General features: G+C 45.9%; 1 protein-coding gene across 1 annotated transcript; it reads right to left on the bottom strand.

Moving 5' to 3' along the window:
• Positions 1 to 246: 246 nt before the first annotated feature.
• On the bottom strand, positions 247 to 12,934 carry LOC119802181 (NAD(P)H dehydrogenase [quinone] 1-like). The gene is made up of 7 exons (XM_038313131.1): positions 12,811 to 12,934; positions 8,635 to 8,799; positions 8,252 to 8,382; positions 5,316 to 5,429; positions 3,810 to 3,911; positions 900 to 1,222; positions 247 to 334 (listed from the first exon to the last, which is right to left on the bottom strand). Exons 1-6 carry the CDS (start codon positions 12,815 to 12,817, stop codon positions 917 to 919), a joined length of 825 nt encoding a protein of 274 aa, XP_038169059.1. The 5' UTR covers positions 12,818 to 12,934; the 3' UTR covers positions 247 to 334; positions 900 to 916.
• Positions 12,935 to 22,649: the final 9,715 nt, after the last annotated feature.

Genomic DNA, 22,649 nt, shown 5'->3' with positions numbered 1-22,649 from the left:
GGTGGAAGGCTATAATTTTTTGCTTTGTTTTGGCATTTAGGACTTATTTTACATGTATGGATGTTTTATTTGCATGTATGTCTGTGCTCTGTGAACATTTGGTGCCTGCAGAAGCCAGGAGAGGGCGCTAGATCCTTGGAACTGGAGACAGAAACAGCTCTTAGCTTCTATGTAGGTGTCAGCCGGCTAGAAGCTGAGCCCAGATCCTGGGCAAGAGCAACAAGTCTCTTAACTGCCAGCAGAGCCACCTCTTCAGCTCAGTAGGGGGCTATTGTTTTAAGTATTGAAGACCTTAAAGGCATGCACCCCCATGTCCTTGTGTGTTCATTTATTTCTGAAAAAGAAAAATAATTGGAAAAATGAGACAGAGACATGTTTTAGCATTCCTTTCCTAGGACCTGTGTGTGTTGTATACAAGACAGAGACTAGCTGGAGAGAAACCGTGGGAGGCATGTCAGTCACTGCGTGCTAACTGAAACCAGGATGCATTGTAAACAGACTGTAGCTTACTGACCACTAAGCAAGTAGGTCCCTCAGCCTTTATTTTCTTTGAGCAATTCTCCTCTGCCCTAAACCACAGAGAGGTAATTAAAAGAAACCAATCTCTGGAGAGTTGGATGCCCTATAGCCAGGGCTAGCCCTAAGAAGAGGTTTATATTGTGTAGATGACCTAGAGGAATATCTTCCAGCTTCCATAGCTCCCGTCCCCGCGCCATCCTACCAAGCAACCTGTGGCACCTCATCTGATTTCAGTCATAGTGCAGTATAGTCATACACTCAATGACAGAACTATCCAAGAACATATGAAGTGAACCTACTTTGTTATCCTATCCTTGTGGAATAAAGGGAAAAACAAAACATCAGGCAAGTTGGAAAAAAAATAGCTAGTTTTAACTTACATGTTAGAAAAACAATCTTATTTTCTAGCTTTGGTCTGGTCGTCAGCTGGAATGGATTTGCCCAAGTGATGGCCTACAGAAAGGCCAGTTTTGTTCTTTTTCTGCTCCTCTTGAACCTCTTTTTTCAGTACAAATCCTGCCTGGAAGTTGAGGTCAAACATGCTGCTTGGAGTAAAGTAGAGTGGCTTCTCATCCCAGATAGTTTCCAGGCGCTTCTTCCACCCTTCCAGGATCTGCTTCCGGGTATCTGGTGGGGTATGGGCAATGCTGTATACCACCTGTGGTTCTAAGACCTGGAAGCCGCAGAAATGCAGAATGCCACTCTGCAAGAGACAGAACACAGAGTTACGTTGCAGGAAAAGTCTGGCAAGTTGTACTGCAAACAGGCATCAGAAGTTGGTCTGGGGGCTGGTGAGATGGCTCAGTGGTTAGCAGGGCTTCCTGGTTTCCAGAGGACCTGGATTCAATTCCTAGCACACATAACAGCTCACAGCTGTCTGTAACTCCGAGATCTGACAACCCTCATCCAGACATACATGCAGGCAGAACACCAGTGCACAGAAAATAAATTATAAAAAAGAAGGAGGAGGAGGAGAGGAGGAAGAGAGGAGGAGAAGGAGGAGAGGAGGAGGAGGAGGAGGAGAAGGGGAGGAGGAAGAGAGGAGGAGGAGAAGAGGAGGAAGAGGAGGTGGTGGTCTGGGGCTGAGAGCTGGCTCAACCATTACGATTTCTACCCTCTCAGAGAACCCAGACTTGGTTCTCAGCACCCATGTGGAGTGACTCACAACCACCTGTCACTCCAGCTCTGAGGGACTGGATGACCTTTTCTGATCTCTGTGAGCACCTACATAAATGTAGCATACACACACAGAGTAATAAAATAATAAGTAGAAAACTTGAAGTAAATAAACAAAACCGCCTGGGAGCTGGAAAGAAGAGGGCTTGGTGGTTCAGAGCACCGGCTGCTCTTCCAGAAGACCTGGGTTGGGTTGCCAGCACCCACATGATGTCAACACCTGTTCCAGGGGATCCAATGTCCTTTTCTGACACTCCACTGACACTGCATACACACGGTACAGAGAGACATGCAGGCAAACTCATGAAGTAAAAAAAGTATTAAAAATTGTTTGGTTTTTGAGGCAGGGTTTCTCTGTGTAGCCCTGACTGTCCTGGAACTCTTTGTGCAGACCAGGCTGCCCTCGAACTCACAGAGATCTGCCTGCCTCTGCCTCCCAAAAGCTAGGATTAAAGGCATTGGCTAATATTTTAAAAATCTTTCAAAAGGGTGATCTGGGGCTGGAGAGATGGCTCAGAGGTTAAGAGCACTGCCTGCTCTTCCAGAGATCTTGAGTTCAATTCCCAGCAACCACATGGTGGCCTACAACCATCTGTAATGAGATCTGGTGCTGCCTTCTTCTGGCCTGCAGGGATACATGCAGGTAGAACACTGTATATATAATGAGAGGGGGGGAGAGAAGACAGAGAGAGAGAGAGAGAGAGAGAGAGAGAGAGAGAGAGAGAGAGAGAGAGAGAGAGAGAGAGAGAGAGAGACAGAGAGAGAGAGAGAGACAGAGAGAGCTAAGCTTGCCAATGCCCTGGGGATTGTCACAGTTCCTTCTCTTTCCTTCTGCCCTCCCTCCCTTTCTGTCACCTCATTTAGCCTCCTCGGTGGAGCTCCCTTTGAATGAATAAGTTCTTGAAACTGTGCCAACCTGGATCCTCTGCCAAAGAGCCTGAAGTTCTGTTACATTAGGGAGAGGCGCTTGCCCCTTGGCAGTGGCTTGGGCCAGGGCATGTGGATGTGAATTTTTCTGCTGCTTGACATGGTGAGCTTAGTCTTTACACTACACACCTGACTCACTGTCTTTTCCAATCCCCTTCCCTCATCCTCAGGGTCCAGTGACCCCCAAAGCCCACCTCCAGAACAAGCTGAGTGAACTCAGTTCTTAACTTGTCCTGGGGGAGCCAGATGTGCTGGTCTATGCCTTAAACCCAGCACCCAACACACTGAGGCAGGAGAACTGCCACAAGTTGAAGTCACCTGGGCTTACATAATGAGACCCCCTTTTTACGATTATTATTTTTATTTTATGTGTATTGGGGGTTGGCCTGTATGCATGTCTGTGAGGGTATTGGGTCCCCTGGAAGTGGAGTTGCAGACGGTTGTGAGCCGCCATGTGGGTACTGAGAATTGAACCCAGATCCTTTGAAAGAGCGACTATTGCTCTTAACCGCTGAGCCATCTCTCCAGCCCACAACACACCACACTGCACCACCACCACCCTCTTAAAAAAAAAAAAAAGGTGGGGGACTGGGTAGATGGCTCAGTGAGTAAAGGCACCAGCCTTGCGAGCCTGACGGTGTGAGTCAGAACCCAGAGCCCTTATGAAAAAGTGAACGCAGTGGCATGAATCCCGCATGCTCAGTCAAGATGGGAGGCGGGGACACGAGAATGCTCAGAAGCTCCATGGTCTGCTAGCCCCCACTGTACAGTACCACGACAGAAACAAGGGAACCCCGGCTATCTTCCCAAAGTTGTCCTTTGGTACACAAACACACACACACACACACACACACACACACACACACACACACACACGCTTTTTTTTTTTTTTTTTTTTTTTTATTAAGGAAAACCAAAATGTTCTGGAGCTGCAGATATAATTCCAGAAAGACAGGGAAGCCCAAGGTTTTGGCTCCACACGCTGAGGGCCGGGTGCATTTTGGTTAGGAGACCATGTACCCCAGCCGCCTGGGTCACAAGCTCCGGAAGGAAGCCCGGGTGCAGCTGCACCATTGCCGGCCTGTCCTCCTCACACCTTAGGTCAGTTTTCAGTTACTGCCCGGAGGTTTGGACTCCGCGGAAAGCTCAGCTAACTAACTCCCCTGTAGTTCACCACAACAAGGTACCTGAAGTGGCCAGAGGGTGATGTTTATGTCCCCGTGGACGCCGTTAACAGAGTACATAGAGTCGTTACTCCCAGTGGTGAAGGAAAGCAAGGCCTTCTTATTCTGAAAGAGAAAACAAGTGTCACCCACTCCTCTCCTGGGACCCAGTGAGTTAATGAACGGGGCCCCAGGGAGAGTGACGATTGAGTTCATCCTATGGGTGCTATCATTTCAGCTCCTCTGCAGCTTCGGCCTGACTCTGCACATGTTCCTATTGTGGCTGTGACCGGCCTGTGGCTGTGGACAGCCATGACTGCAGCAGAAATCACACACTCACTTCAAACATTAGGAGATGACCCGCCATGGTAGATAACCCAGCATGGTGGCACATGGCTTTAATCCCAGCACTCATGGGCCATAGGCAGGAGGATCTGAGAGATTGAGGTCAGCCTGTTACAGAGTGAGTTCCAGGACAGCCAGGGCAACACAGAAAAACAAAACAAAATAACAAAAATATTGACGGTACACGTCTTTAATTCCAGATCTCAGGAGGCATAGGCACGTGGGTCTCTGTGAGTTCTAGGTCAACCTGATCTGCAAAGTGAGACCCTGCATCAGTTTTTTTTTTTTTTTTTAATTTAAATTTAAAAAAAAGTCACAAGATCTTTCTTGCCACTGTTTGGTCTCCAAACAACAAAAGGTTTTTTGTTTTTGTTTTGTTTTGCTTTAGTTGTTTTATTTTGTCCACGCAGGATCTCAAGTATCCCAGGCTGCCCTAAAACTCTGTTTATAGCTGAGGATGACCTTGAACTCCTGATCTTCCTGCCTCTACTTCCCAAATGGGATTTTAGGTGTCTGGCACCACGTCAGCAAAATTTTCATTTTATTTTTCCTATGGGAAATCTCAAACATGAAGAGAAAACTAGCACAGTAAGTGTCCACCAGACATCTTAAAGTCCAGTTCATCTGTCCTTTGCCGCTCAGTAATCCCTTCCGCACTCACTTTTTCGTTTTCTCTGGAAGATTCTAAAACAGTCCAAGGGCTGGTGAGGTAGCTTAGCTGGGGAAGGTGCTTGTCACCAAGACTGACAACCAGATCTTGTATCCCAGTCTGCACATTGACCTCCACATATACACTGGGTCACGCATGTGCCCCTCCCATATAAACAAACAAACGAACAAATAAAATAGGGGACTGGAGAGATGGTTTAGGGGTTAAGAGCACTCGCTGCTCTCCAGTCGACCCAGGTTCATTTCCCAGCACCCACATGGTGGCTCACAACTGCCTTGTAACTCCAGTTCCTGGGGATCTGATGCCCTTTTCTGGACTCTCTGGGTGCTCTCAGACATACAAGCAGGCAAAACACCTATATACATGAAATAATAAATAAGTAAGTGTAAATAAAAATCAAATCTAAAACATGTTATTTTTTTATTTATAAGAGCTGTGCAATGCTCCCTGGTCTTAGAGTCCAGCTGTGCCCTCAGGGCGGAATCTACCCAGGAAATGCCCAATGGTTCACCTACCCGGAAAGGACCATGGTCATACATGGTGGCATATGTATAGGCGAATTCCCGCACGAACACTCGCTCAAACCAGCCTTTCATAATGGCGGGCACTCCAAACCAATACAGAGGGAACTGTGGGAAAGAAGACACCTAAGGTCAGTTCTGGGCACTCCCCTGTTGTCCCTTCCTCCCATGGCCAGGAAGAGCTTGGGTGCTGAGCAACTGTCCACAGTGTCCCCATAGAGCACCTTCACCCTTGTGATTCCCTCAGGGAAAGTTAGCACATTTAGCAAAAACGGGATAACTAGGGAAAGTGCCTTGCTCCCTTAGTATAAACTATTTGGTGAGTCTGGGCTGCAGGACTGCTGAATGCCAATAGTTTGAGGCCAACTTGGGTAGCATAACACACACACACACACACACACAGAGAGAGAGAGAGAGAGAGAGAGAGAGTAGAGAGAGAGAGGAGAGAGAGAGAGGAGAGAGAGAGAGAGAGAGAGAGAGAGAGAGAGACCTCCCCCACAGACACACACACACTAAAGCTGGATGTGGTAGTGAGCATCTGCTATCCTAGAACTCAGGAGGCTAAGGCAAGATACTGAGGATTTAGGGCCAGCATGGGCTACATACCTAGACCATCTCAAAAAAGCAAGAAAAGAAGAAATCTAACAGGGCATGGTGGCAAAAAGGCACAATCCCAGCAACTCAGGAGGCTGAGGCTGAAAGATTGTGAGTTCAAGGCCAGCCCAGGCAGCATAGTAGTACTCAAAAATAGTCCCAGCATTCAGGAGGCAGAGGCAGATTGATCTCTGTGAGTTTGAGGCCAGCCTGGTCAACATATTGAGTTCTAAGACAGCCATGACTGTATAAGGAGACCCAATCTTAGAAACAAAACACAAAAAAAACCAAAAATAAAATTCAAAAATTAAAACAACAACAAAAAATCAAAAAAAAAAAAGAAACACAGGGCTAGAGAGAGAGTTTACATATTAACAGCACATTCCTCGCCAGACAGTGGTAGTACACACCTTCAATCCCAGCACTTGGAAGGCAGAGACAAGTGGCTCTTTGTGAGTTCAAAGGCCAGCCTGGTCTACAGAGTGAATTCGAAGACAGCCAGCAGTACATAGAGAAACTCTGCATCGGAAAAAAAAAAAGTGCATGCTTCTCTTCCAGATGAGCCAGCCTCAGTTCCAGCACCCACATTGTTAAGTGGCTCAGAAGTCTAGCTCCAAGGGATCCAACACCCACTTCTGGTCTCCACAGGTACCTGCACCTACATACGCATGCTCACTCACAGGCACACAGCCTACATGGTTTAAAAAATTATTTTCCTGATATGGTGGACCACACCTTTGAAACCAGCTCTCTGTGAATTCCACAACAGCTTGTTCAACATAATGACTCGAAGCCAGAGATACACAGAGAGACCCTGTCTCGAAACAAAAAACTAAAGGAAAATATATGTTAGTACCTAACTCAATAAAAAAAAAATTCTATCCTGGATCTTAACTCTTTTTTTCCCTCCTAAAAGCTACAACCATTGGCTGGGTGTGAACAAAGTCACAAGCAAATAAGATCCGTTTTTATGGAATCCAACTAGTAGCAAAGGCCAAGTAGCAAGGACTGCAGGCGAGTTTGCCTCTTCTAGGAATGACTGAATATTTTCCCAAGAGCTTGTGTTAGCAGACGTCCTCCCAAGACGAGCCTCCCGCGTGCACACAGACCTACAATCCCATCATCTAGAACAAACAAAGTCACTCAGAGTGTAGGCCTCTGGTCACTGTGACTAAGGTGTATCAGGGGCCCCATGAGAAAGTCCTGTTGTTCAATGGCAGAGCAAACAAGTTTGCCTGCCAAACAAGTCTGAGGCCCTGTCAAACATTCCCACGTCCCAAAACTGCATCTTATCTGCCCTGTGGTCCCAGAAAAAGCAGAGGAGACTCTGCTCAAGTCTTCACTCTCCTCAAAACATGGTTCAAAACTCACGAACACATCCAGGAAGAAAGCCAGGACAGAGAAAGAATTTGTAGGGCTTTGAGACGCGACTCAGTCAGTGAGGAGCTGGTCTCACAGGCACGAGTGCCTGAACTCAGTTCCCGAGCACCCTGTGAAAAGCTGGTGTAGTCTCCCATGCTTCTAATCCTAGCAATAGGGAGGTGGGAAAGGTGTAGACAGGTGGATTTCTGGGGCGTGCTGCGGGGATGCTGCACATGCGCAGAAGTCACCATCACACCCAAACTGTCTGGGATACAAAAGGAGCAAAAGTACAAACTTTAAGAGATCACACAGGGAGAGTCCACTAGCCAAGCACACTGGGGAGAAAAGCTGGAGGCTTCTGTGTCATCCTCGGGGCCCTGTTCCTACATGAACGTGTAATTAACCCCAGTGCTCAGCAGACAGAGTTCCGGGCCATCCTAGACTCTGCAGCCAGACCCTATCTCAGAAGACTGTGCCAGAGCTAGGCATGTCGGCCCACCTATGCTCCCAGTGCTCAGGAGGCAGAGGCAGGAGGATCACTGAAAGTTTGAAGCCAGCCTGCTCTACATAGTTAGTTCCAAACAAGCCGGGGCATCATAGCAATACTGTGTCTCCAAAAACCAAAGTTAAAACTGGTCAACAGATAAAGTCACTAGCCACCAAGCTTGATGACTTGAATTTGATCCCCAGGACTGCATTGTGTAAGGGGAGAACCAGCTCCTGAAAGTCATCCTCCAGGCATAAAGGGCAAGTGTGCATGCATGCATGCATGTATGCATGCACGCGCGCACACACACACACACACACACAAACATATAAATTACACTAAGCTTGGTACTCTTTGTGAACCTATTCAGTGTCACCCCCTGACTGACATCATTAATTCGGAGAGAACGCAGAGGAATGACAGGGCCAGGGCAATAAGGACAAACACCCCAGACACCACTTCCTTATGATCTCTGCCCTAGCCATACCTGAAATATCAAGAGGTCTGCAGCTTCCAGCTTTTTCTGTTCAGCCACGATGTCTGGGCTCAGGCGGCCTTCTTTATGGGCTAGAGCTGTCTCAAAAGCATACTGAAAGTTTTGGGGGTCCTTCAGCTTACCTGTCGGGAGGAAAGAGAGGCTAAGGCTGAGCCATAAGGTCCACGGTCAGTGGAGAGAGACAATTCTTTTTTTTTTTTTTTTGGTTTTTCAAGACAGGGTTTCTCTGTGGCTTTGGAGCCTGTCCTGGAACTAGCTCTTGTAGACCAGGCTGGCCTCGAACTCACAGAGATCCACCTGCCTCTGCCTCCCGAGTGCTGGGATTAAAGGCGTGCGCCACCACCGCCCGGCTAGTAGAGAGAGACAATTCTTACCTGTGACGTCCTTTCTGGAAGCAATGGGGTTAAAGTTCATAGCATACAGGTCAGATTCAGTCACCTCCCATCCTTGCTTCTTCAGAACATTTACGGCAGCCTCCTTCATGGCATAGTTGAATGAAGTCTTCTCCTCATGGGCCAATATAATCAGGGCTCTTCTCACTATTTAGAAACAACAAAGTGAGATGTGGAAGGGAGAGTCCAACAGGCTGAAGGAGTCTCTCATCTAAAATGCTTGGGACCAGACATGTTTCCACCTTGGCTTTTTAGATTAGGGAATAGTGGCTAAGATTATCAATTAAACAGCTCTCATCTGAACATCTGAAGTTCAGCAGGGCTGGTGAGATGGTTCAGCAGGTGGCGGTGCTTTCTGTCACACCTGATTACCTAAGACCAATCCCTGGGACCCAGATAGTTAAAGGAGAGAACTGGCCTCTTAGGTTATCCTCACCTCCATATGGAGTTTGTACACACACACACATGCACACACACACACACACACACACACACCCCACACACACACTTACTCCCCCTATATGTAATTTATTCATTTTTAAAAATCTGAAGCCCGGAACCAAAAAGTGTTGGTGCACACCTTTAATCCTAGCACTCAGTCAGAGGTAAGCTGATTTCTGTAAATCTGAGGCCAACCTGATCTACAGAGCGAGTTCCAGGACAGGCTCCAAAGGTACAGAGAAACCCTGTCTTGAAAAAAAAAACTGTATAGATATAGATATATATGAAGGTTTTTTTGGTTCACAGCATTAGAGGCACTAGAGGGAGGAGGCTGCACCTGGGGAGGGTCTTCTTGCTGGGGGGAACTCTGGAGAGTCCTAAGACAGCGCTGGGTAACATAACAAGAGGGACAGATTCAAGACAGAGCCACACTGCTTCTTACAACACTCCCCACTCTAAAGCAATCTCTCCACACACTAATCCACAGATCTAGGAAGGGCTTAGATCCTTTCTGAGGACAGAGTTGCTGTAACCCAAACACCTCTCACCCCTGGGAGAGAGGGCCTCAGGTAGCCCAGGCTAGCTTCAAATGCACTGTATAATACAGGATGACCTTGAACCGCTGGTAATCCTACCTCTACGTCCTAAATTCTGGGACCTCCATGTCTGCCCCCAATCACCTCGTTAATGCTCCATTTAGTTCTTATAATATCTCACCATAGTGATCAGATTCCATTGTCTGATATGTGTGTTTATTCGTATGTGTGAGTACACATGTGACTGCGTGTACACGTGGAGGCTAGAGGACCACTTTGGGTGTCATTCCCCAGCCACCTTCTATCCTGTTTGAAACACGGTCTCTCACTAAGCACGGAAGTTACCAAGTAGACCACCAGACTGGCTGTCAGTGAGTCTGAGGGACTTTCTTGACTCTGTTTCCCAGCCCTGAGATGATAAGCAAGTGCTCCTTCACCTGGCTGTCTTTTAAAAACCTCGGGTCTAGAGATCTGAACTCCGGTCCTTATGCTTCAGGGCAAACACCTCATTGGCTGAGCCACTGAAATGGTAACCTCTAGGGTATTTAGAGGTCTAAATGTCCGTTTGTTTGTTTTGCAGCTGAGTTCTGAAACACATCGGCAACTTCTGTTTTGCTTTGTGTCTCACGTGAGCACACACCTCTAATGCTCAGCATCTACTTTCTGTCAGGTCCTCCGACGGAACCTCGGGCCTCATATCCTCTGCGACTGAGCCAGCCTCGCAACCCTGGCACGGTTTTGCCAATGCCGCTGGTTCCCGCCTCTGGCACACTGCCAAGGAACAGATAGGCTCACTGTTGTATGAACCCGAACCCCAGAGACTCTTTCCCCTCCCCCTGCACCTGTGTTTGATTTCTATTCCATTCACCCACTGAAATGTCATTAGATACCAGCCTCTCAGCTGTGCCGCAGTAAACTGCACATCCATGAGGTATTGCAGGGGCTAAGGACTGGGATACATTGCTGTGCAACATAAACTTCATAAAAAGTAATTTTTGGTCAGGTGGTGAAAGCCTTTAATCCAGGTACTTGGGAGGAATAAACAGAACTCTGTGAGTTCGAGGCCAGCCTGGTTGATATAGTGAGTTCCAGGACAGCCAGAGCTGTATAGTGAATAAGTCTCAAGTGAATAAACAACAAACAAATGAATAAAATTAATTTTAAATCACATTTAATTGTGTAATTTATTGATTTTCTAGGTATGGGTGTTGTGTTCGCATGCATGCCTGTGCAGCACAGACATGCTGGTGCCCTCAGCAGGACTGGGGCTACAAACAGTTTTGAGCTCCCATGTGAGTGCTGGGGATAGAGCCCAGACCCTCTGCAGGAGCAGCTAGTGCGCTTAACCAATGAGCCTCCTCTCCAGGCCCTTAGGTTTTGTTTGTTTTGTTTTTCTACACAGGGTCTCAGTCTCAAAATGTAGTCTTGTCTGCCCTGGGGCTTGTTATGTACTTGTAAAGATTCGTCTGCCTCTACCTCCTAAGTCAGGGAGAGACAGACAGAGAGAGAGAGAGAGAGAGAGAGAGAGAGAGAGAGAGAGAGAGAGAGAGAGAGAGAGAGAGAGAGAGGGGGGGAGAGAGAAAGAGAGAGAGAGAGAGAGGAGAGAGAGAGAGCTAGAGAGAGAGAGCGGAGAGAGAGAGAGAGCTGAGGGGAGGAGGGAGGAGAGAAGAGAGAGAGAGAGAGAGAGAGAGAGAGAGAGAGAGAGAGAGAATGAATGAATGTTGGGCAGAACTTGCCGAAGATGGTTCTCTTTCCATGTGAGTCTCAGAGATGAAACACAGGCCATCAGGCTTAGGGTCAGGTACCCTTATCCAATGAGCCATCTTGCCAGCCCTGACTCCAAATGTTAGCCATTGTCATCATTTTATTTAGTTTTGTTAATCTCCTCTAATTTACAAATTAAATTTAGACAGGCATGGTGGCACACAGCTGTAACCCCAGCACTGGTGAGAGAGGTAGGAGGATCAGGAATGGTACCGTGCCAACCTCAGCACCGACCTCGCCCCCTGCCTGCTTTTAGCAAAGGAAGGTCCTGAGTGTATTTGTGGGGGCTGCAATAGTTTTAGGGGGGAAGTTACTACAAAAGATAGACTTCTGCCCCAACTGTGGAAATGCTGCCTAAACCTTAGCGCTGCCCAGACTCAGAGCCAGCCGCTGTGGGGCAGCACTTAGTCCTGGCCGCTAGTTGCTCAAGCAAGCAGTAGATGCCAGTTAGTTTCTAGACAAGTACGGTGGTGACCTCCAAGGACCTCTTCCCATAATTACCCCCTGGGATAATGACAAAGTGGGGAGACTGTCACAAAAATAGACCAAATACCAAATCGGATTTCCCCTTCCAGGGTCACAGTAGAAACCGTCCAGGGCCAGGCAAGCTGGAGTTGGGTCCCAGTTCTACTACACTGCTTCCCAGCTCCATCCCAACCCCATCTCCCCATCTTCTTGTTTTCTTCCAGAACTTGACAGTCCCTTTTTCTTTTGTTCGTTTTTTGTTTGTTTGTTTGTTTTTTAAGACAGAACCTCTCCCTACTATGTAGCTCTGGCTGTCCCGGAACTCATTTTGTAGACCAAGCTGGCCTCAAACTTGATGAGATCTGCGTGCCTCTGCCTCTCGAGTGCTAGAATTAAAGGTGTGTGCCAAGCCCAGCAAGAGTCCCTATAAATTGCCTCTGCATTTTTAAATGTCAGCACTTATTTCCAAATGCTGAAATACTTGCTGGCCTAAGCTGGGGGATGGGCACAGAGCTCAGGTGGTAGAGAGCTCACCTAGTGTGCACCAAATCCTGGTCTCAATTCGGTTCCCAGTGCCATATAAACCAGGCATGGCAATGCACAGCTACGATCCTGGCACTCAGGCAGTGGAAGCAAGAGAACCCATAGTTCGAGGCAAGCCTTTGCTATGCAACAGTTTTATGGCCAACTTGGGCTACACGTGACCCTATCTCTAAATAGGCCAGCCCTGTTAGGGAAGGGACATTGAAGGGACAATGCTCGAGTTGCCTTGGTTGAGGATGAGCAGAAGAATAATCTGCCTCTCTGGCTAGGAACAGAAGCTTTCCTTCCAGAGACCAGCCAAGGCTCATCCAGGACCCTAATCACTTCCCTTTTCCTCTTTGAGCAAGGAACAAAACTTATAGCTCCTGCATACTCCTGGGTATTGGGCTGGAGTTGGAGCTGCACTCACCTGCCATGGTTCCAGATGTTGAGGGCGAATTGTAGTACCAGATGCTGACTGGCTGAGCAGCTGGTTGCCAGGACGACTCTGCAGAGTTCTGAGAGATCCTTTGGGTTGCAGCCTGGCCTGAGCACTTGCTGGCTTTATGTCTTGCCAAATCAGCCCTGCCCACTGTGTGTGGCAGCCCTACCCACCATGTGGGGCAGCCCTACCCATCATGTGGGGCAGCCCTGCCCACACTGTTGGGCAGCCATCAAAGGCGGGGCTGGATTCCGGAGCCCAAAGGCACTGGGCGGAGGTACCAAGTTACTGGGTAAGAGAAGGCTGTAATAGGACTCCTGCATATTGAAGTCAAAAGGGTTCCCTGGGACTCAGGGAGTGAGAGGGGATTTGAGGATATGGGTACATATGGGATAAATTTAACTGCCTTCTGCTGGATACTTCCTGGATACAAAATATAAATTTGCCACAGACATTACGGGAGCTTTGTTGGACCTGCCTGCATATCCCGCCTATATGGATTAATGGATTAATCTTTACTCAGCCCTGAAAAGTAGCCTTTGTCAGCAAAGGGAAGGGTGGGGTTGGCAAAATCCTGGTTCAGATTTTGCCAAGTCACTATGACTCTACACTGAGTGCCCACAGACTTTACACAAGTCACCGTGACACTAGACTAAGCACCCACAGACTTTTCACAAGTCACCGTGACTCTAGACTGAGCGCCCACAGACTTTTCACAAGTCACCGTGACTCTAGACTGAGCGCCCACAGACTTTATACAAGTCACCGTGACTCTAGACTGAGAGCCCGCAGACTTTACACAAGTCACCGTGACTCTAGACTGAGCGCCCACTGACTTTACACAAGTCAAGTAAAGGGGCCAGAGAGATGACTCTGCTGTTTAGTGAACGGGCTGCTTTTTCAGAGGACCCTATCTATGGTTCCCATCACCTCATAGGGCTATCCACAGAGGACCCTTTGGTTCCCAGCAGCTCATAGGGTTCTAACTCAGCTCCAGGGAAGCCAGCCATCTTCATCTGACCTCAGTCAGGGAGGTAGGATCTGTTAGGTCTCAAACCCTGTACATAACAGAATTGACCTCCTGTCTAATGGAGGTTCCTATTTAACAAATTAAAGCACACCAGGCCAGCACGTTCTCCCAGCATCCCTCAGTCCTTACCTGTCACAGGGTATGACTGGCATACCCCACTCCCTGCCCTGAAAGCATCAGTCCAGGGGCTGCCTGCCTTTACCCTAAGCAAGCAGTTCTTCCCTATATAATCCAGACATTTGGGCTACACCAGTCCTCTTTACCCTTTACCCTCCTGGTCTCCTGGTCTCCTGGTTTCCTGGTTCTCCCCTCCTCGTTCTCCTATAAGACCAAGCTCAGGGTCCTATTCACTCTGGACTCTCCCAGATGTTTCTGCCTCTGGCTGTGCTCTCCCTTTTGTCTACAATAAACCTCCTTCTCCACCACACCTAGGAGCAGTCACGTCTCCTTCTCTTTCTATTTTTCATTCAGGATCTGGAGTTGCAGTCATCCTCAGTGTTGAGGTCAGGCTGTGTTCTACTCTAAGTCACTCCGTAGTGTATAAAACAGTGGTTCGTCAGGCAGGGCCCTGCCTCATAGACTCCATTTCACAAGGATCTAGAAAGTATTCCATCTGCCCCACCCTCCATCCAGCACAGACTAGAAATGAGTTACTGCTGGGAATAGAAAGGACACCTCCTTAGCTTTACTGGGGAGACTTACAACAGGGAAGATCATGTGGGATAGCAGGCAAGGATGTCTTTGTGCTCATAGATAGCCACTAGGGGAACCAGGAATGCTAAACACACACTGTTGTCTCTAAGGGAGAGAGGGATAACCTGTTTTCTGCCCAGAAAGGTGGGAACATATGTGCTGAATAGCCTGGAAACTTGGGCTCTCTCTGTGGCTGAGACTACACCAGATCCTTTCCCAGACCCTATTTGAACTTCCTTTCTCAGTTAATCTATAGAACCAATCTTTATGGAAGATGGCATTTGTACTTAACACAGAGTTTTGATGTGGTCATGTCTTCAGCGTTGCTGTGCACATGAGATTGAGAGAATTATCACCAGGAAACTTCACCAAATTGTTCTGTGCTTAAAAATGCCTCCGTTAAACTACTTGGTTCCCCTAGTGGCTAGCTGATGTTGGTGTGTGTGGTGAGAACAACTGAGGACTCCCCTATTCTGCCCTGTCCCTCAGTGCTGACACAGCCTCCTTGCCTGCCTGTCCATCCACCTGCCTGCCTGTCTTGACCTGGACCTGACCCACTGCTGTTCCCTGCTCCTGACCCATCTCTTGCTTTGGACTCAGCTCAGCCTTTTCCTCTCACAGGTGAATTCCTCATTCTCAAACCTGAGTCCAGCAGCCGTTCGGCCATAGCTCCCTCCAGACATGGGCCTCGCTCCTTAGCTAGGGAGCCTTTTCCCCAGCACAGTGTTGAAGCCCTTGCACTCTCAGCAGCTTCCTTTCCTTAACCTGCCTGGATGTGGAGAGATGTGTGGCCACACTCACAGTGTGCTGTGAGTTAATATGAGCAATTAAAATAGGAATAAAGGCAGGCAGTGGCATGCGTAACTTTAATCCCAGCAGTTGGGTGCCAGAGGCAGACGAATCTACTGTGAGTTCAAGGGCAGCCTGGTCCACAGAGTGAGTTCCAGGACAGACAGAACTACACAGAGAAACCTTGTCTTGAAAATTCAAAATTAAACAAACATACAAACAAAAAGGACTAGAATAAAGAAACATTTGCCTTGGCCAAGCTACCAAGGTAGGCAGACTTCCACAAATTGCCATCATTAAAACTGTTCAGTCTTACAACTTCACTGTTATTCAATAAACTCTGACATGGAAGAATAGGTGAGTACGTTCTTCTGCGTGTGCTAACGAGCCAGTGACTGATGGATCTCAGTGGATTCCCATCCTGGCCAGCACAAAGCCTAAATGAAGATGCCAAGATGGAAGGGAGGGAAGAAGGATGGATCAGCTGAAGTAGGAAGGAGAACCAGAGCATCCAGTGTTCTTCCCAACCAAAGAACAGGGGAAATTTATAGGGAGCCCATACTTGTTCCTACGAGGAGGCACTTTAGGGAGGCACATCCCTGCACATGCCCAGTTTGTGCCATAAAGCTTCATCTGGAATAAAAGGACACCTGTCATTAACACAGAGACTCCCCTTTAAGGTGCCAGCTCTGCTTAGCTACAAACAGTGTGAAGCCACTGAAGCTACAGGGGACCTTGTTTCAAAAGCAAAACATAGGAGCTGGGGATTTGGCTCCAACTGTAGAGACTCTCTGCTTCCTGACTGTGGATGCAATGTGACCAGCTGCCTTCAGCTCCTACCGCCATGGCTGCTCTGCCATGACAGTCACTACCCTCCAACAGAGCTCTAGTAACCTAACAAGTCACTGTTTTCTCCGCAACAGGCAAATAACCAACGCACCACAGTATGGTGTTGAACACTGGATTTCACTGCGTTGCCAGACATTTGGTGGCTGAGAGCAATGTCTCGTGTTATCTCTCAGGTGTAAAGAAGTGCCAACATAAGAACCAGAGCTCTCATTTTAAAGGAAATAAGCAATAGTTTATCTGGAGCCATTTAGAGTGAGCATGACCCCGGGAACACAAATTTAGGTTACCCATAATTCCTTGTTCCAATTTGGAAGCCATTTCACAGGGTTCGTGCAGTTTTACAGAACAAAAAAAGCCATAAGTCAAGGCAACTTTACAGCACATTTGTGTGTGCCCCAGAGCGGCAGGTACATCGAGAGAGGGGGGTATATTATAGCCTGAAGCAGTAAAGTGATGACATTCTTAAAGCTCTCAAGTTGGAGAAGCTAATGTTCTGCTAAATTAATAGTTTCAAGAAGGTTTTTATTTATTATCATGAGATGTTAGTTCAGATAGAGTGGGAGCTGGACAGTGATGGCACACACCTTTAATCCAGCACTTAGGAGGCAGAGGCAGGCAGATCTCCCGAGTTCCAGGCCAGCCTCATCTACTTGAGTGAATTCCAGGACAGCCTGGGATACACAAAGAAACCATGTGTGTTTTGAACAGCTAAAGAAAGGAAGGAAGGAAGAAGTTCAGATATTGAATACAAGATGCTAAAACTAGTCCAAGATAAAGTAGTTAGCCTCAGAATTTATCAAATTCCAATCTCTCCACAGTGCTGAAATTCCACCTGGTCCATCTGTCTCTGCAGACACAACACAGACTCCTTCCAGGAAGTTTATTGTTGATGTTGTTGTTGTTCATGACCAGACAGCTTCTTTGCAGATGTTGTTGTTCACACAAACTACGTGAACTGTATTGTTCATAATCCAAAGTAAATCAAACCAGATATGGGGAAGCACACCTGGAATACCAGCACACAGGAGGTAGAGGCAGGAGGATTCCCATGAGCTTAAGTGCCAGGTTGGGAATATATCTAGTACATTTGAACAGCCATATGTTATGAACACAAATACACACAGAAATGCACACATCCATAGGAACACACATACACATAGGAACACACACATACACATAGGAAAACACACACAGAGACAGAGGAACACACAGACACATACATATAGGAAAGCACACACACAAAGTAATAAAAATAAATAAGAATTTTGAAAGCACTGTCAGGTATGGGTTCGTGCCTGCACGTCAAGAACCTGGGAGATGAAGGATCAGAGGATCCAGGACACTTTTCGCTACTTAGGGAATTTGAGGCCAGCATGAGCTATGTAAAACCCTGCACCCTCCCATTTTGGGGTGAACTGTTGTGGAGGGGGGGGCATTGATATTTTTCCAGGACTCAGGATCACATCAGGGAGTCTATCTGGCACCTTCTGAGTATTTGGATGTAAACTGCTTTTCCTCCTCTGTCACCCCAAGGTCTGTTTCTTCCCTGTTCTCTGCTCTCTCATCTGGTTTGTGTCTTTGCTTCTTGGATAAGAAAGCCTTGCTGAACCCAAACTTGTGAAAATGTAGAGAAATGTTTTCATCTTTTTTTTCAGGCAGAGTCTCCTGTAGCTCAGATTGGCTTTAAAGTATGTCTGGGGATGACCTTGAACTTCTGATCCTCCTGCCTTCACCCCCTATTGGTGGGATGACAGGTGTGTACCAATATGCCTGGCCTCCTATCCAATACTAACCTGACCCAACCCTGCTTAGCTTAGATGGCATGGTCATAGTCCAGGATGTCTGGACTATGATATGGGGTAGAGAATAAAGATAAGAACCAAGCAGCCCCATCATTCCCACATTATATATTTCTTATTATATATAATAATAGTCCAGAAGGTAAACCTAGGACACCAGGCAACAAAGTTGACTTTCTGCCCCTGCTTACTTGGCATGAGCCCCCAGAAATGTCAGCCATTGAGGTGACAAGGCCTAGCTTCACACTGTCTCCCTCAGCAGCCTAAGAAGCACTGTGGGCTCTTAGGAATCTGCACTCAGGACAAACCAGGATTTGTAGTTGTGACACTGAAAGGGATTTCAGGAGCGGCCTCGATGACAAGGATTTTGACATAGGCTTGAGCGTGAGGAGACTGTGCAGGGGAAGCAGCTGCCTGAGGCCCTGCTCCCAGTGCCACCAGCTGACATGGGACAGACTCAAATCATGACTTCTTTGACTTTGATCCTATAATCACTTACAGGACTTTAGAGATATGGCCATAAGCATAGGGGTATATTTTCCTAAAAGGGATAAGACAAATAACCTCTACCAGCCTTTTTAAACATTTCATGAAAAGGAGTCAGCCTTGGCCCCAAGCACGAGGCTGCCGGCTGTGGGGCAGCATACTTGTGTGGATGGGTGGCTGGGCTATGCAGCCTTGTTGTTGCAACGTAGTAAGGCTGCCAGCCACAGTTGTAGGGGGCAGATGTACCCCAATAGGATTTCAAACACTGAAGAGAGAATCTGGGGTTAATTGCTGTGGCTGAAGAGGTCAAGGACTCTGATTATAGATGTTGTGACACTGTAGCCAGACTTCCCTCCACCAGAGCTGCTTTGATTATTCTGATCCAATGTGTTATAAATTTATATCTGTCAAAATTGATAAGAGCGGGTTACAAATTATTATTGGTTAGTGTATAAAAACTGTTGGTCTCAAATGTTTCACACTGGTACAGGTTTTTATGTGATATAATTTTAAAGTTTTTTATTACAATATATGCATGTTTCTGTTCTTATTTAAAATATTGTAGCCATACAATATAAAAAGTTGTAAAAGGTCAGAAGGAGATGTAAACTATGTTTGTTGTGGTTTCTCTTACATGCAAATACTAAATATGCTTGTTTTGTTAAAAAGTTTGTCTATATAATTTTTCTTGCAAGCATGGCGCTGAGACAGAAATGGTCTATTTTTGCTGTCTCTGCCACTCATCACTGCTGTGGTCACATTTACGGGACTGGCTTCAAAAATTTATCACCAAGCTCTGATTACTAAATTTGAGTTAGCAAAAGTTCAGATGACTTTGGTATAGACAATGTTAAAAATGTTGGGTTTGGGGTATTTTTGTTTTTTGGTTTGTTTTTTGTGTGTGTGTGTGTGTGTGTGTGTGTGTGTGTGTGTGTGTGTGTGTGTTTGGTTTTTTTTGGGGGGGGTAGTTTTGTTTTGTTTTGGTTTTTCAAGACAGGGTTTTTCTGTAGTTTTGGAACCTGTCCTGGAACTAGCTCTTGTAGACCAGGCTGGCCTCGAACTCACAGAGATCCACCTGCCTCTGCCTCCCGAGTGCTGGGATTAAAGGTGTGCACCACCACCACCTGGCTGATGTTTTTTAATATTAAAAAGCTGGCTCTAGAATTGAATTATGGCTCTTCCTTTGTTAGACCCATGTTTTATTTACTTACAATCCGTGCATGGGTAGTTTCAAAGAAACCATAAGGCATAATTCCATTTTAAATTTGGTATTGCCCTTTTGCTATAGTTAATATTGTTAATATTTAAACTTAAAATAAAAGGCTAAAAATTAGGGTCAGAGCTATAAGCACCAAAAGCTAACCAGAAATAGAAGTGTTCATTTCTTGTGATGTAAAAGACAATGACCTAAGCAGTTTAACAGAGGGCTTGGAACAGCGTCTAAGCCTATAAATCTCAATTCTTTGGAGGTTGTTATACAGGGTAGTCTAGGACCACCTGCATGTCAGATGTTTGAACTGAGATTCACAACTTACGCAAAACTGCAGTTGTAAAATAACAATGAGGAAAATTCTGAAATGGGAGGACCACTGTAACAAACAAAACTATCCTTGTTCAAGGTCTTAGGCTTAAAAATGTATGCTTAGCCTCCTTGTCTTTGCGAACTCTGTTGGGTTTCAGCTATTTGGATAAACGAAGTCATAAATTTTTGTATTGATACTAAGAGGTGTGGACCTCCTCTTCTTGGAAAAGAATTTCTATGTCAATCACTCCAGGGTAATTAGAGATCCAATGGCCTTCTTAATGATAAGAGAACAGAACACTCACAAGGAAGCTGGATAAAAACTTGTTCAACTGGTCTCCTTGGTTAACAACCCTAAGAGGCGGCTAATGATCTTCTTATCAACAGACTTGATGACTTTTGTTCAAGAATGGGTCAATATTGTTCAACTGATGGTATTGAGGTTCCAGTATTACCCTCTTGAGCCCCTGGACAGACAGGATCCATAACTGAGTCCTGTCATCAGTACTTGTGAAGGGGAAAATACGTAGGGCCCAGAGCAGCTTTTCCAGGACAACTTGGTACACACCTGCCAAGATGGGTTCTATAGATCAGCAGAAAGGTAGACCTGAGTCTCAGTTTGCCCTAGGGCAATGCTAGCTCTTAGACTCCCTCCTGTTCCCATTTCACCCTGGGACCTTTTCCCTGCCTTTGCAGGAGACAGCATTAACAGCTAGATATAAACTTGTTCTGTGTTTACCCTCGGAATGAGTAATTCAGGTTTGTTATTAGCTTTAATTCAAAATCATTACATAGTGTGGAGTTCTAGCCTTATAAAAACTGCTAACTTGCTCTGCCAGTCTGGGCATGAGTGAACCTGGGTCCTCCAAGGGAATGGGCAGGACCAGAGAAAACTTTCCCTACCTAAAGAAAGATATGCCTATGAAGATACAAGAAGCTTACAGAACACCAAATAGACTGGATCCAAAAAAAAAGTCCTCTCACCACATAATAATCAAAACACTAAACAGAGTAAAAAAGAACATTAAGAGCTGCAAAGGAAAAAGGCCAAGTAACATATAAAGGTAGATCTATCAGAATTACACCTGACTTCTCAATGGAGACAAAGCCAAAAGGTCATGGTTAAGCATTATGAATTACACCTGACTTCTCAGTGGAGACAAAGTCAAAAGGTCATGGTTAAGCATTATGCAGACATTAAGAGACCATGGATGCCAGCCCAGACTACTATGCCCAGCAAAACTGTTGATCACCATAGAAGGAAAAAAAAAACAAGATATTCCATGACAAATCTAGATTTCACCAATACCTAGCCACAAACCCAGCCCTACACAAAATACTAGAAGGAAAACTCCAACCCAAGGAAGATGGCTACACCAACAAAAACACAGACAATTGATGATATCATAACAGCAAATCCTGAAGAAAAAATACACAAATTAACATCACCAACGATGAAAACTAAATTAAGAGGAGATAGTAACCACTGGTCATTAATATCCCTTAATGTAAATGAACTCAACTCACCTATAAAAAGGCACAGGCTAACAGAATGGATACAAAAACAGAATCCATCCTTCTTCTGCATACAAGAAATGCATCTCAACCTCAAAGACAGACATCATCTCAGAGTAAAATGTTGGGGAAAATATACCAATCAAATGGACCTAAGAAACAAGTGGATGTAGCTATCCTAATATCTAACAAAATAGACGTCAAGCTAAAATCAGTCAAAAGAGACAAAGAAGGTTACTTCATATTAGTCACAGGAAAAATCCATCAAGAGGAAATTTCAATACTGAACATCTATGCCCTAAATACAAGGGCATCCTCATATGTCAAAGAAACACTTCTAAAGTTTAAATAATATATTAAACCCCACACACTAATAGTGGGAGACTTCAACACTCCCCTGTCACCACTGGACAAGTCAATCAGACAAAAAATGAACAGAGAAATAAGAGAACTAACAGATGTTATGACTCAAATGGACTTAACAAACATCTATAGAATATTCCATCCAAACAGAAAAGAATATACCTTCTTCTCAGCACCTCATGGAACCCTCTCAAAAATTGACCACATACTCAGTAACAAAACAAACCTTAACAAATACAACAAAAATTGGAAAAACCCAATGTACATTTCAGATCACCATGGTTTAAAAGTAGAAGTCAACAGCAATACTAATTGCTGAAAGCCCACAAACACATGAAAATTAAACAATGCTCACCTGAATTATCAATGGGTCAAGGAAAAAATAAAGGGGGAAATTAAAGACTTCCTAAAATTCAATGAAAATGACCACACAACATACCCAGATTTATGGGACACAAAAGCAGTGTTAAGAGGCAAGTTTAGCCGGGCGGTGGTGGCGCACACCTTTAATCCCAGCACTCGGGAGACAGAGGCAGGCGGATCTCTGTGAGTTCGAGACCAGCCTGGTCTACAAGAGCTAGTTCCAGGACAGGCTCCAAAGCCACAGAGAAACCCTGTCTCGAAAAAACCAAAAAAAAAAAAAGAGGCAAGTTTATAGCACTAAACGCCTACATAAAGAAGCTGGAAAAATCCCACACTAGTGAATTAACAGAAAATTTGAAAACTTTAGAACAAAAAGAAGTGAACTCACCTAAGAGAACTAGATGGCAGGAAATAATCA

This window comes from Arvicola amphibius, chromosome 15 (assembly GCF_903992535.2).
Source record: "Arvicola amphibius chromosome 15, mArvAmp1.2, whole genome shotgun sequence".
Classification (NCBI taxonomy): domain Eukaryota; kingdom Metazoa; phylum Chordata; class Mammalia; order Rodentia; family Cricetidae; genus Arvicola; species Arvicola amphibius.
Note: the sequence above shows the minus strand (reverse complement) of the source record. Positions and strands in the feature narration are given on the sequence as shown.

What these genes read in the sequence shown, in the direction of transcription:
- LOC119802181 (XM_038313131.1), bottom strand. An exon ending in ATGACCATGGTCCTTTCCGG is followed by an intron (nt 3,912 to 5,315) that starts GTAGGTGAACCA and finishes TTTCTCTTTCAG; the next exon opens with AATAAGAAGGCCTTGCTTTC. An exon ending in TCACCCTCTGGCCACTTCAG is followed by an intron (nt 1,223 to 3,809) that starts GTACCTTGTTGT and finishes TGTCTCTTGCAG; the next exon opens with AGTGGCATTCTGCATTTCTG.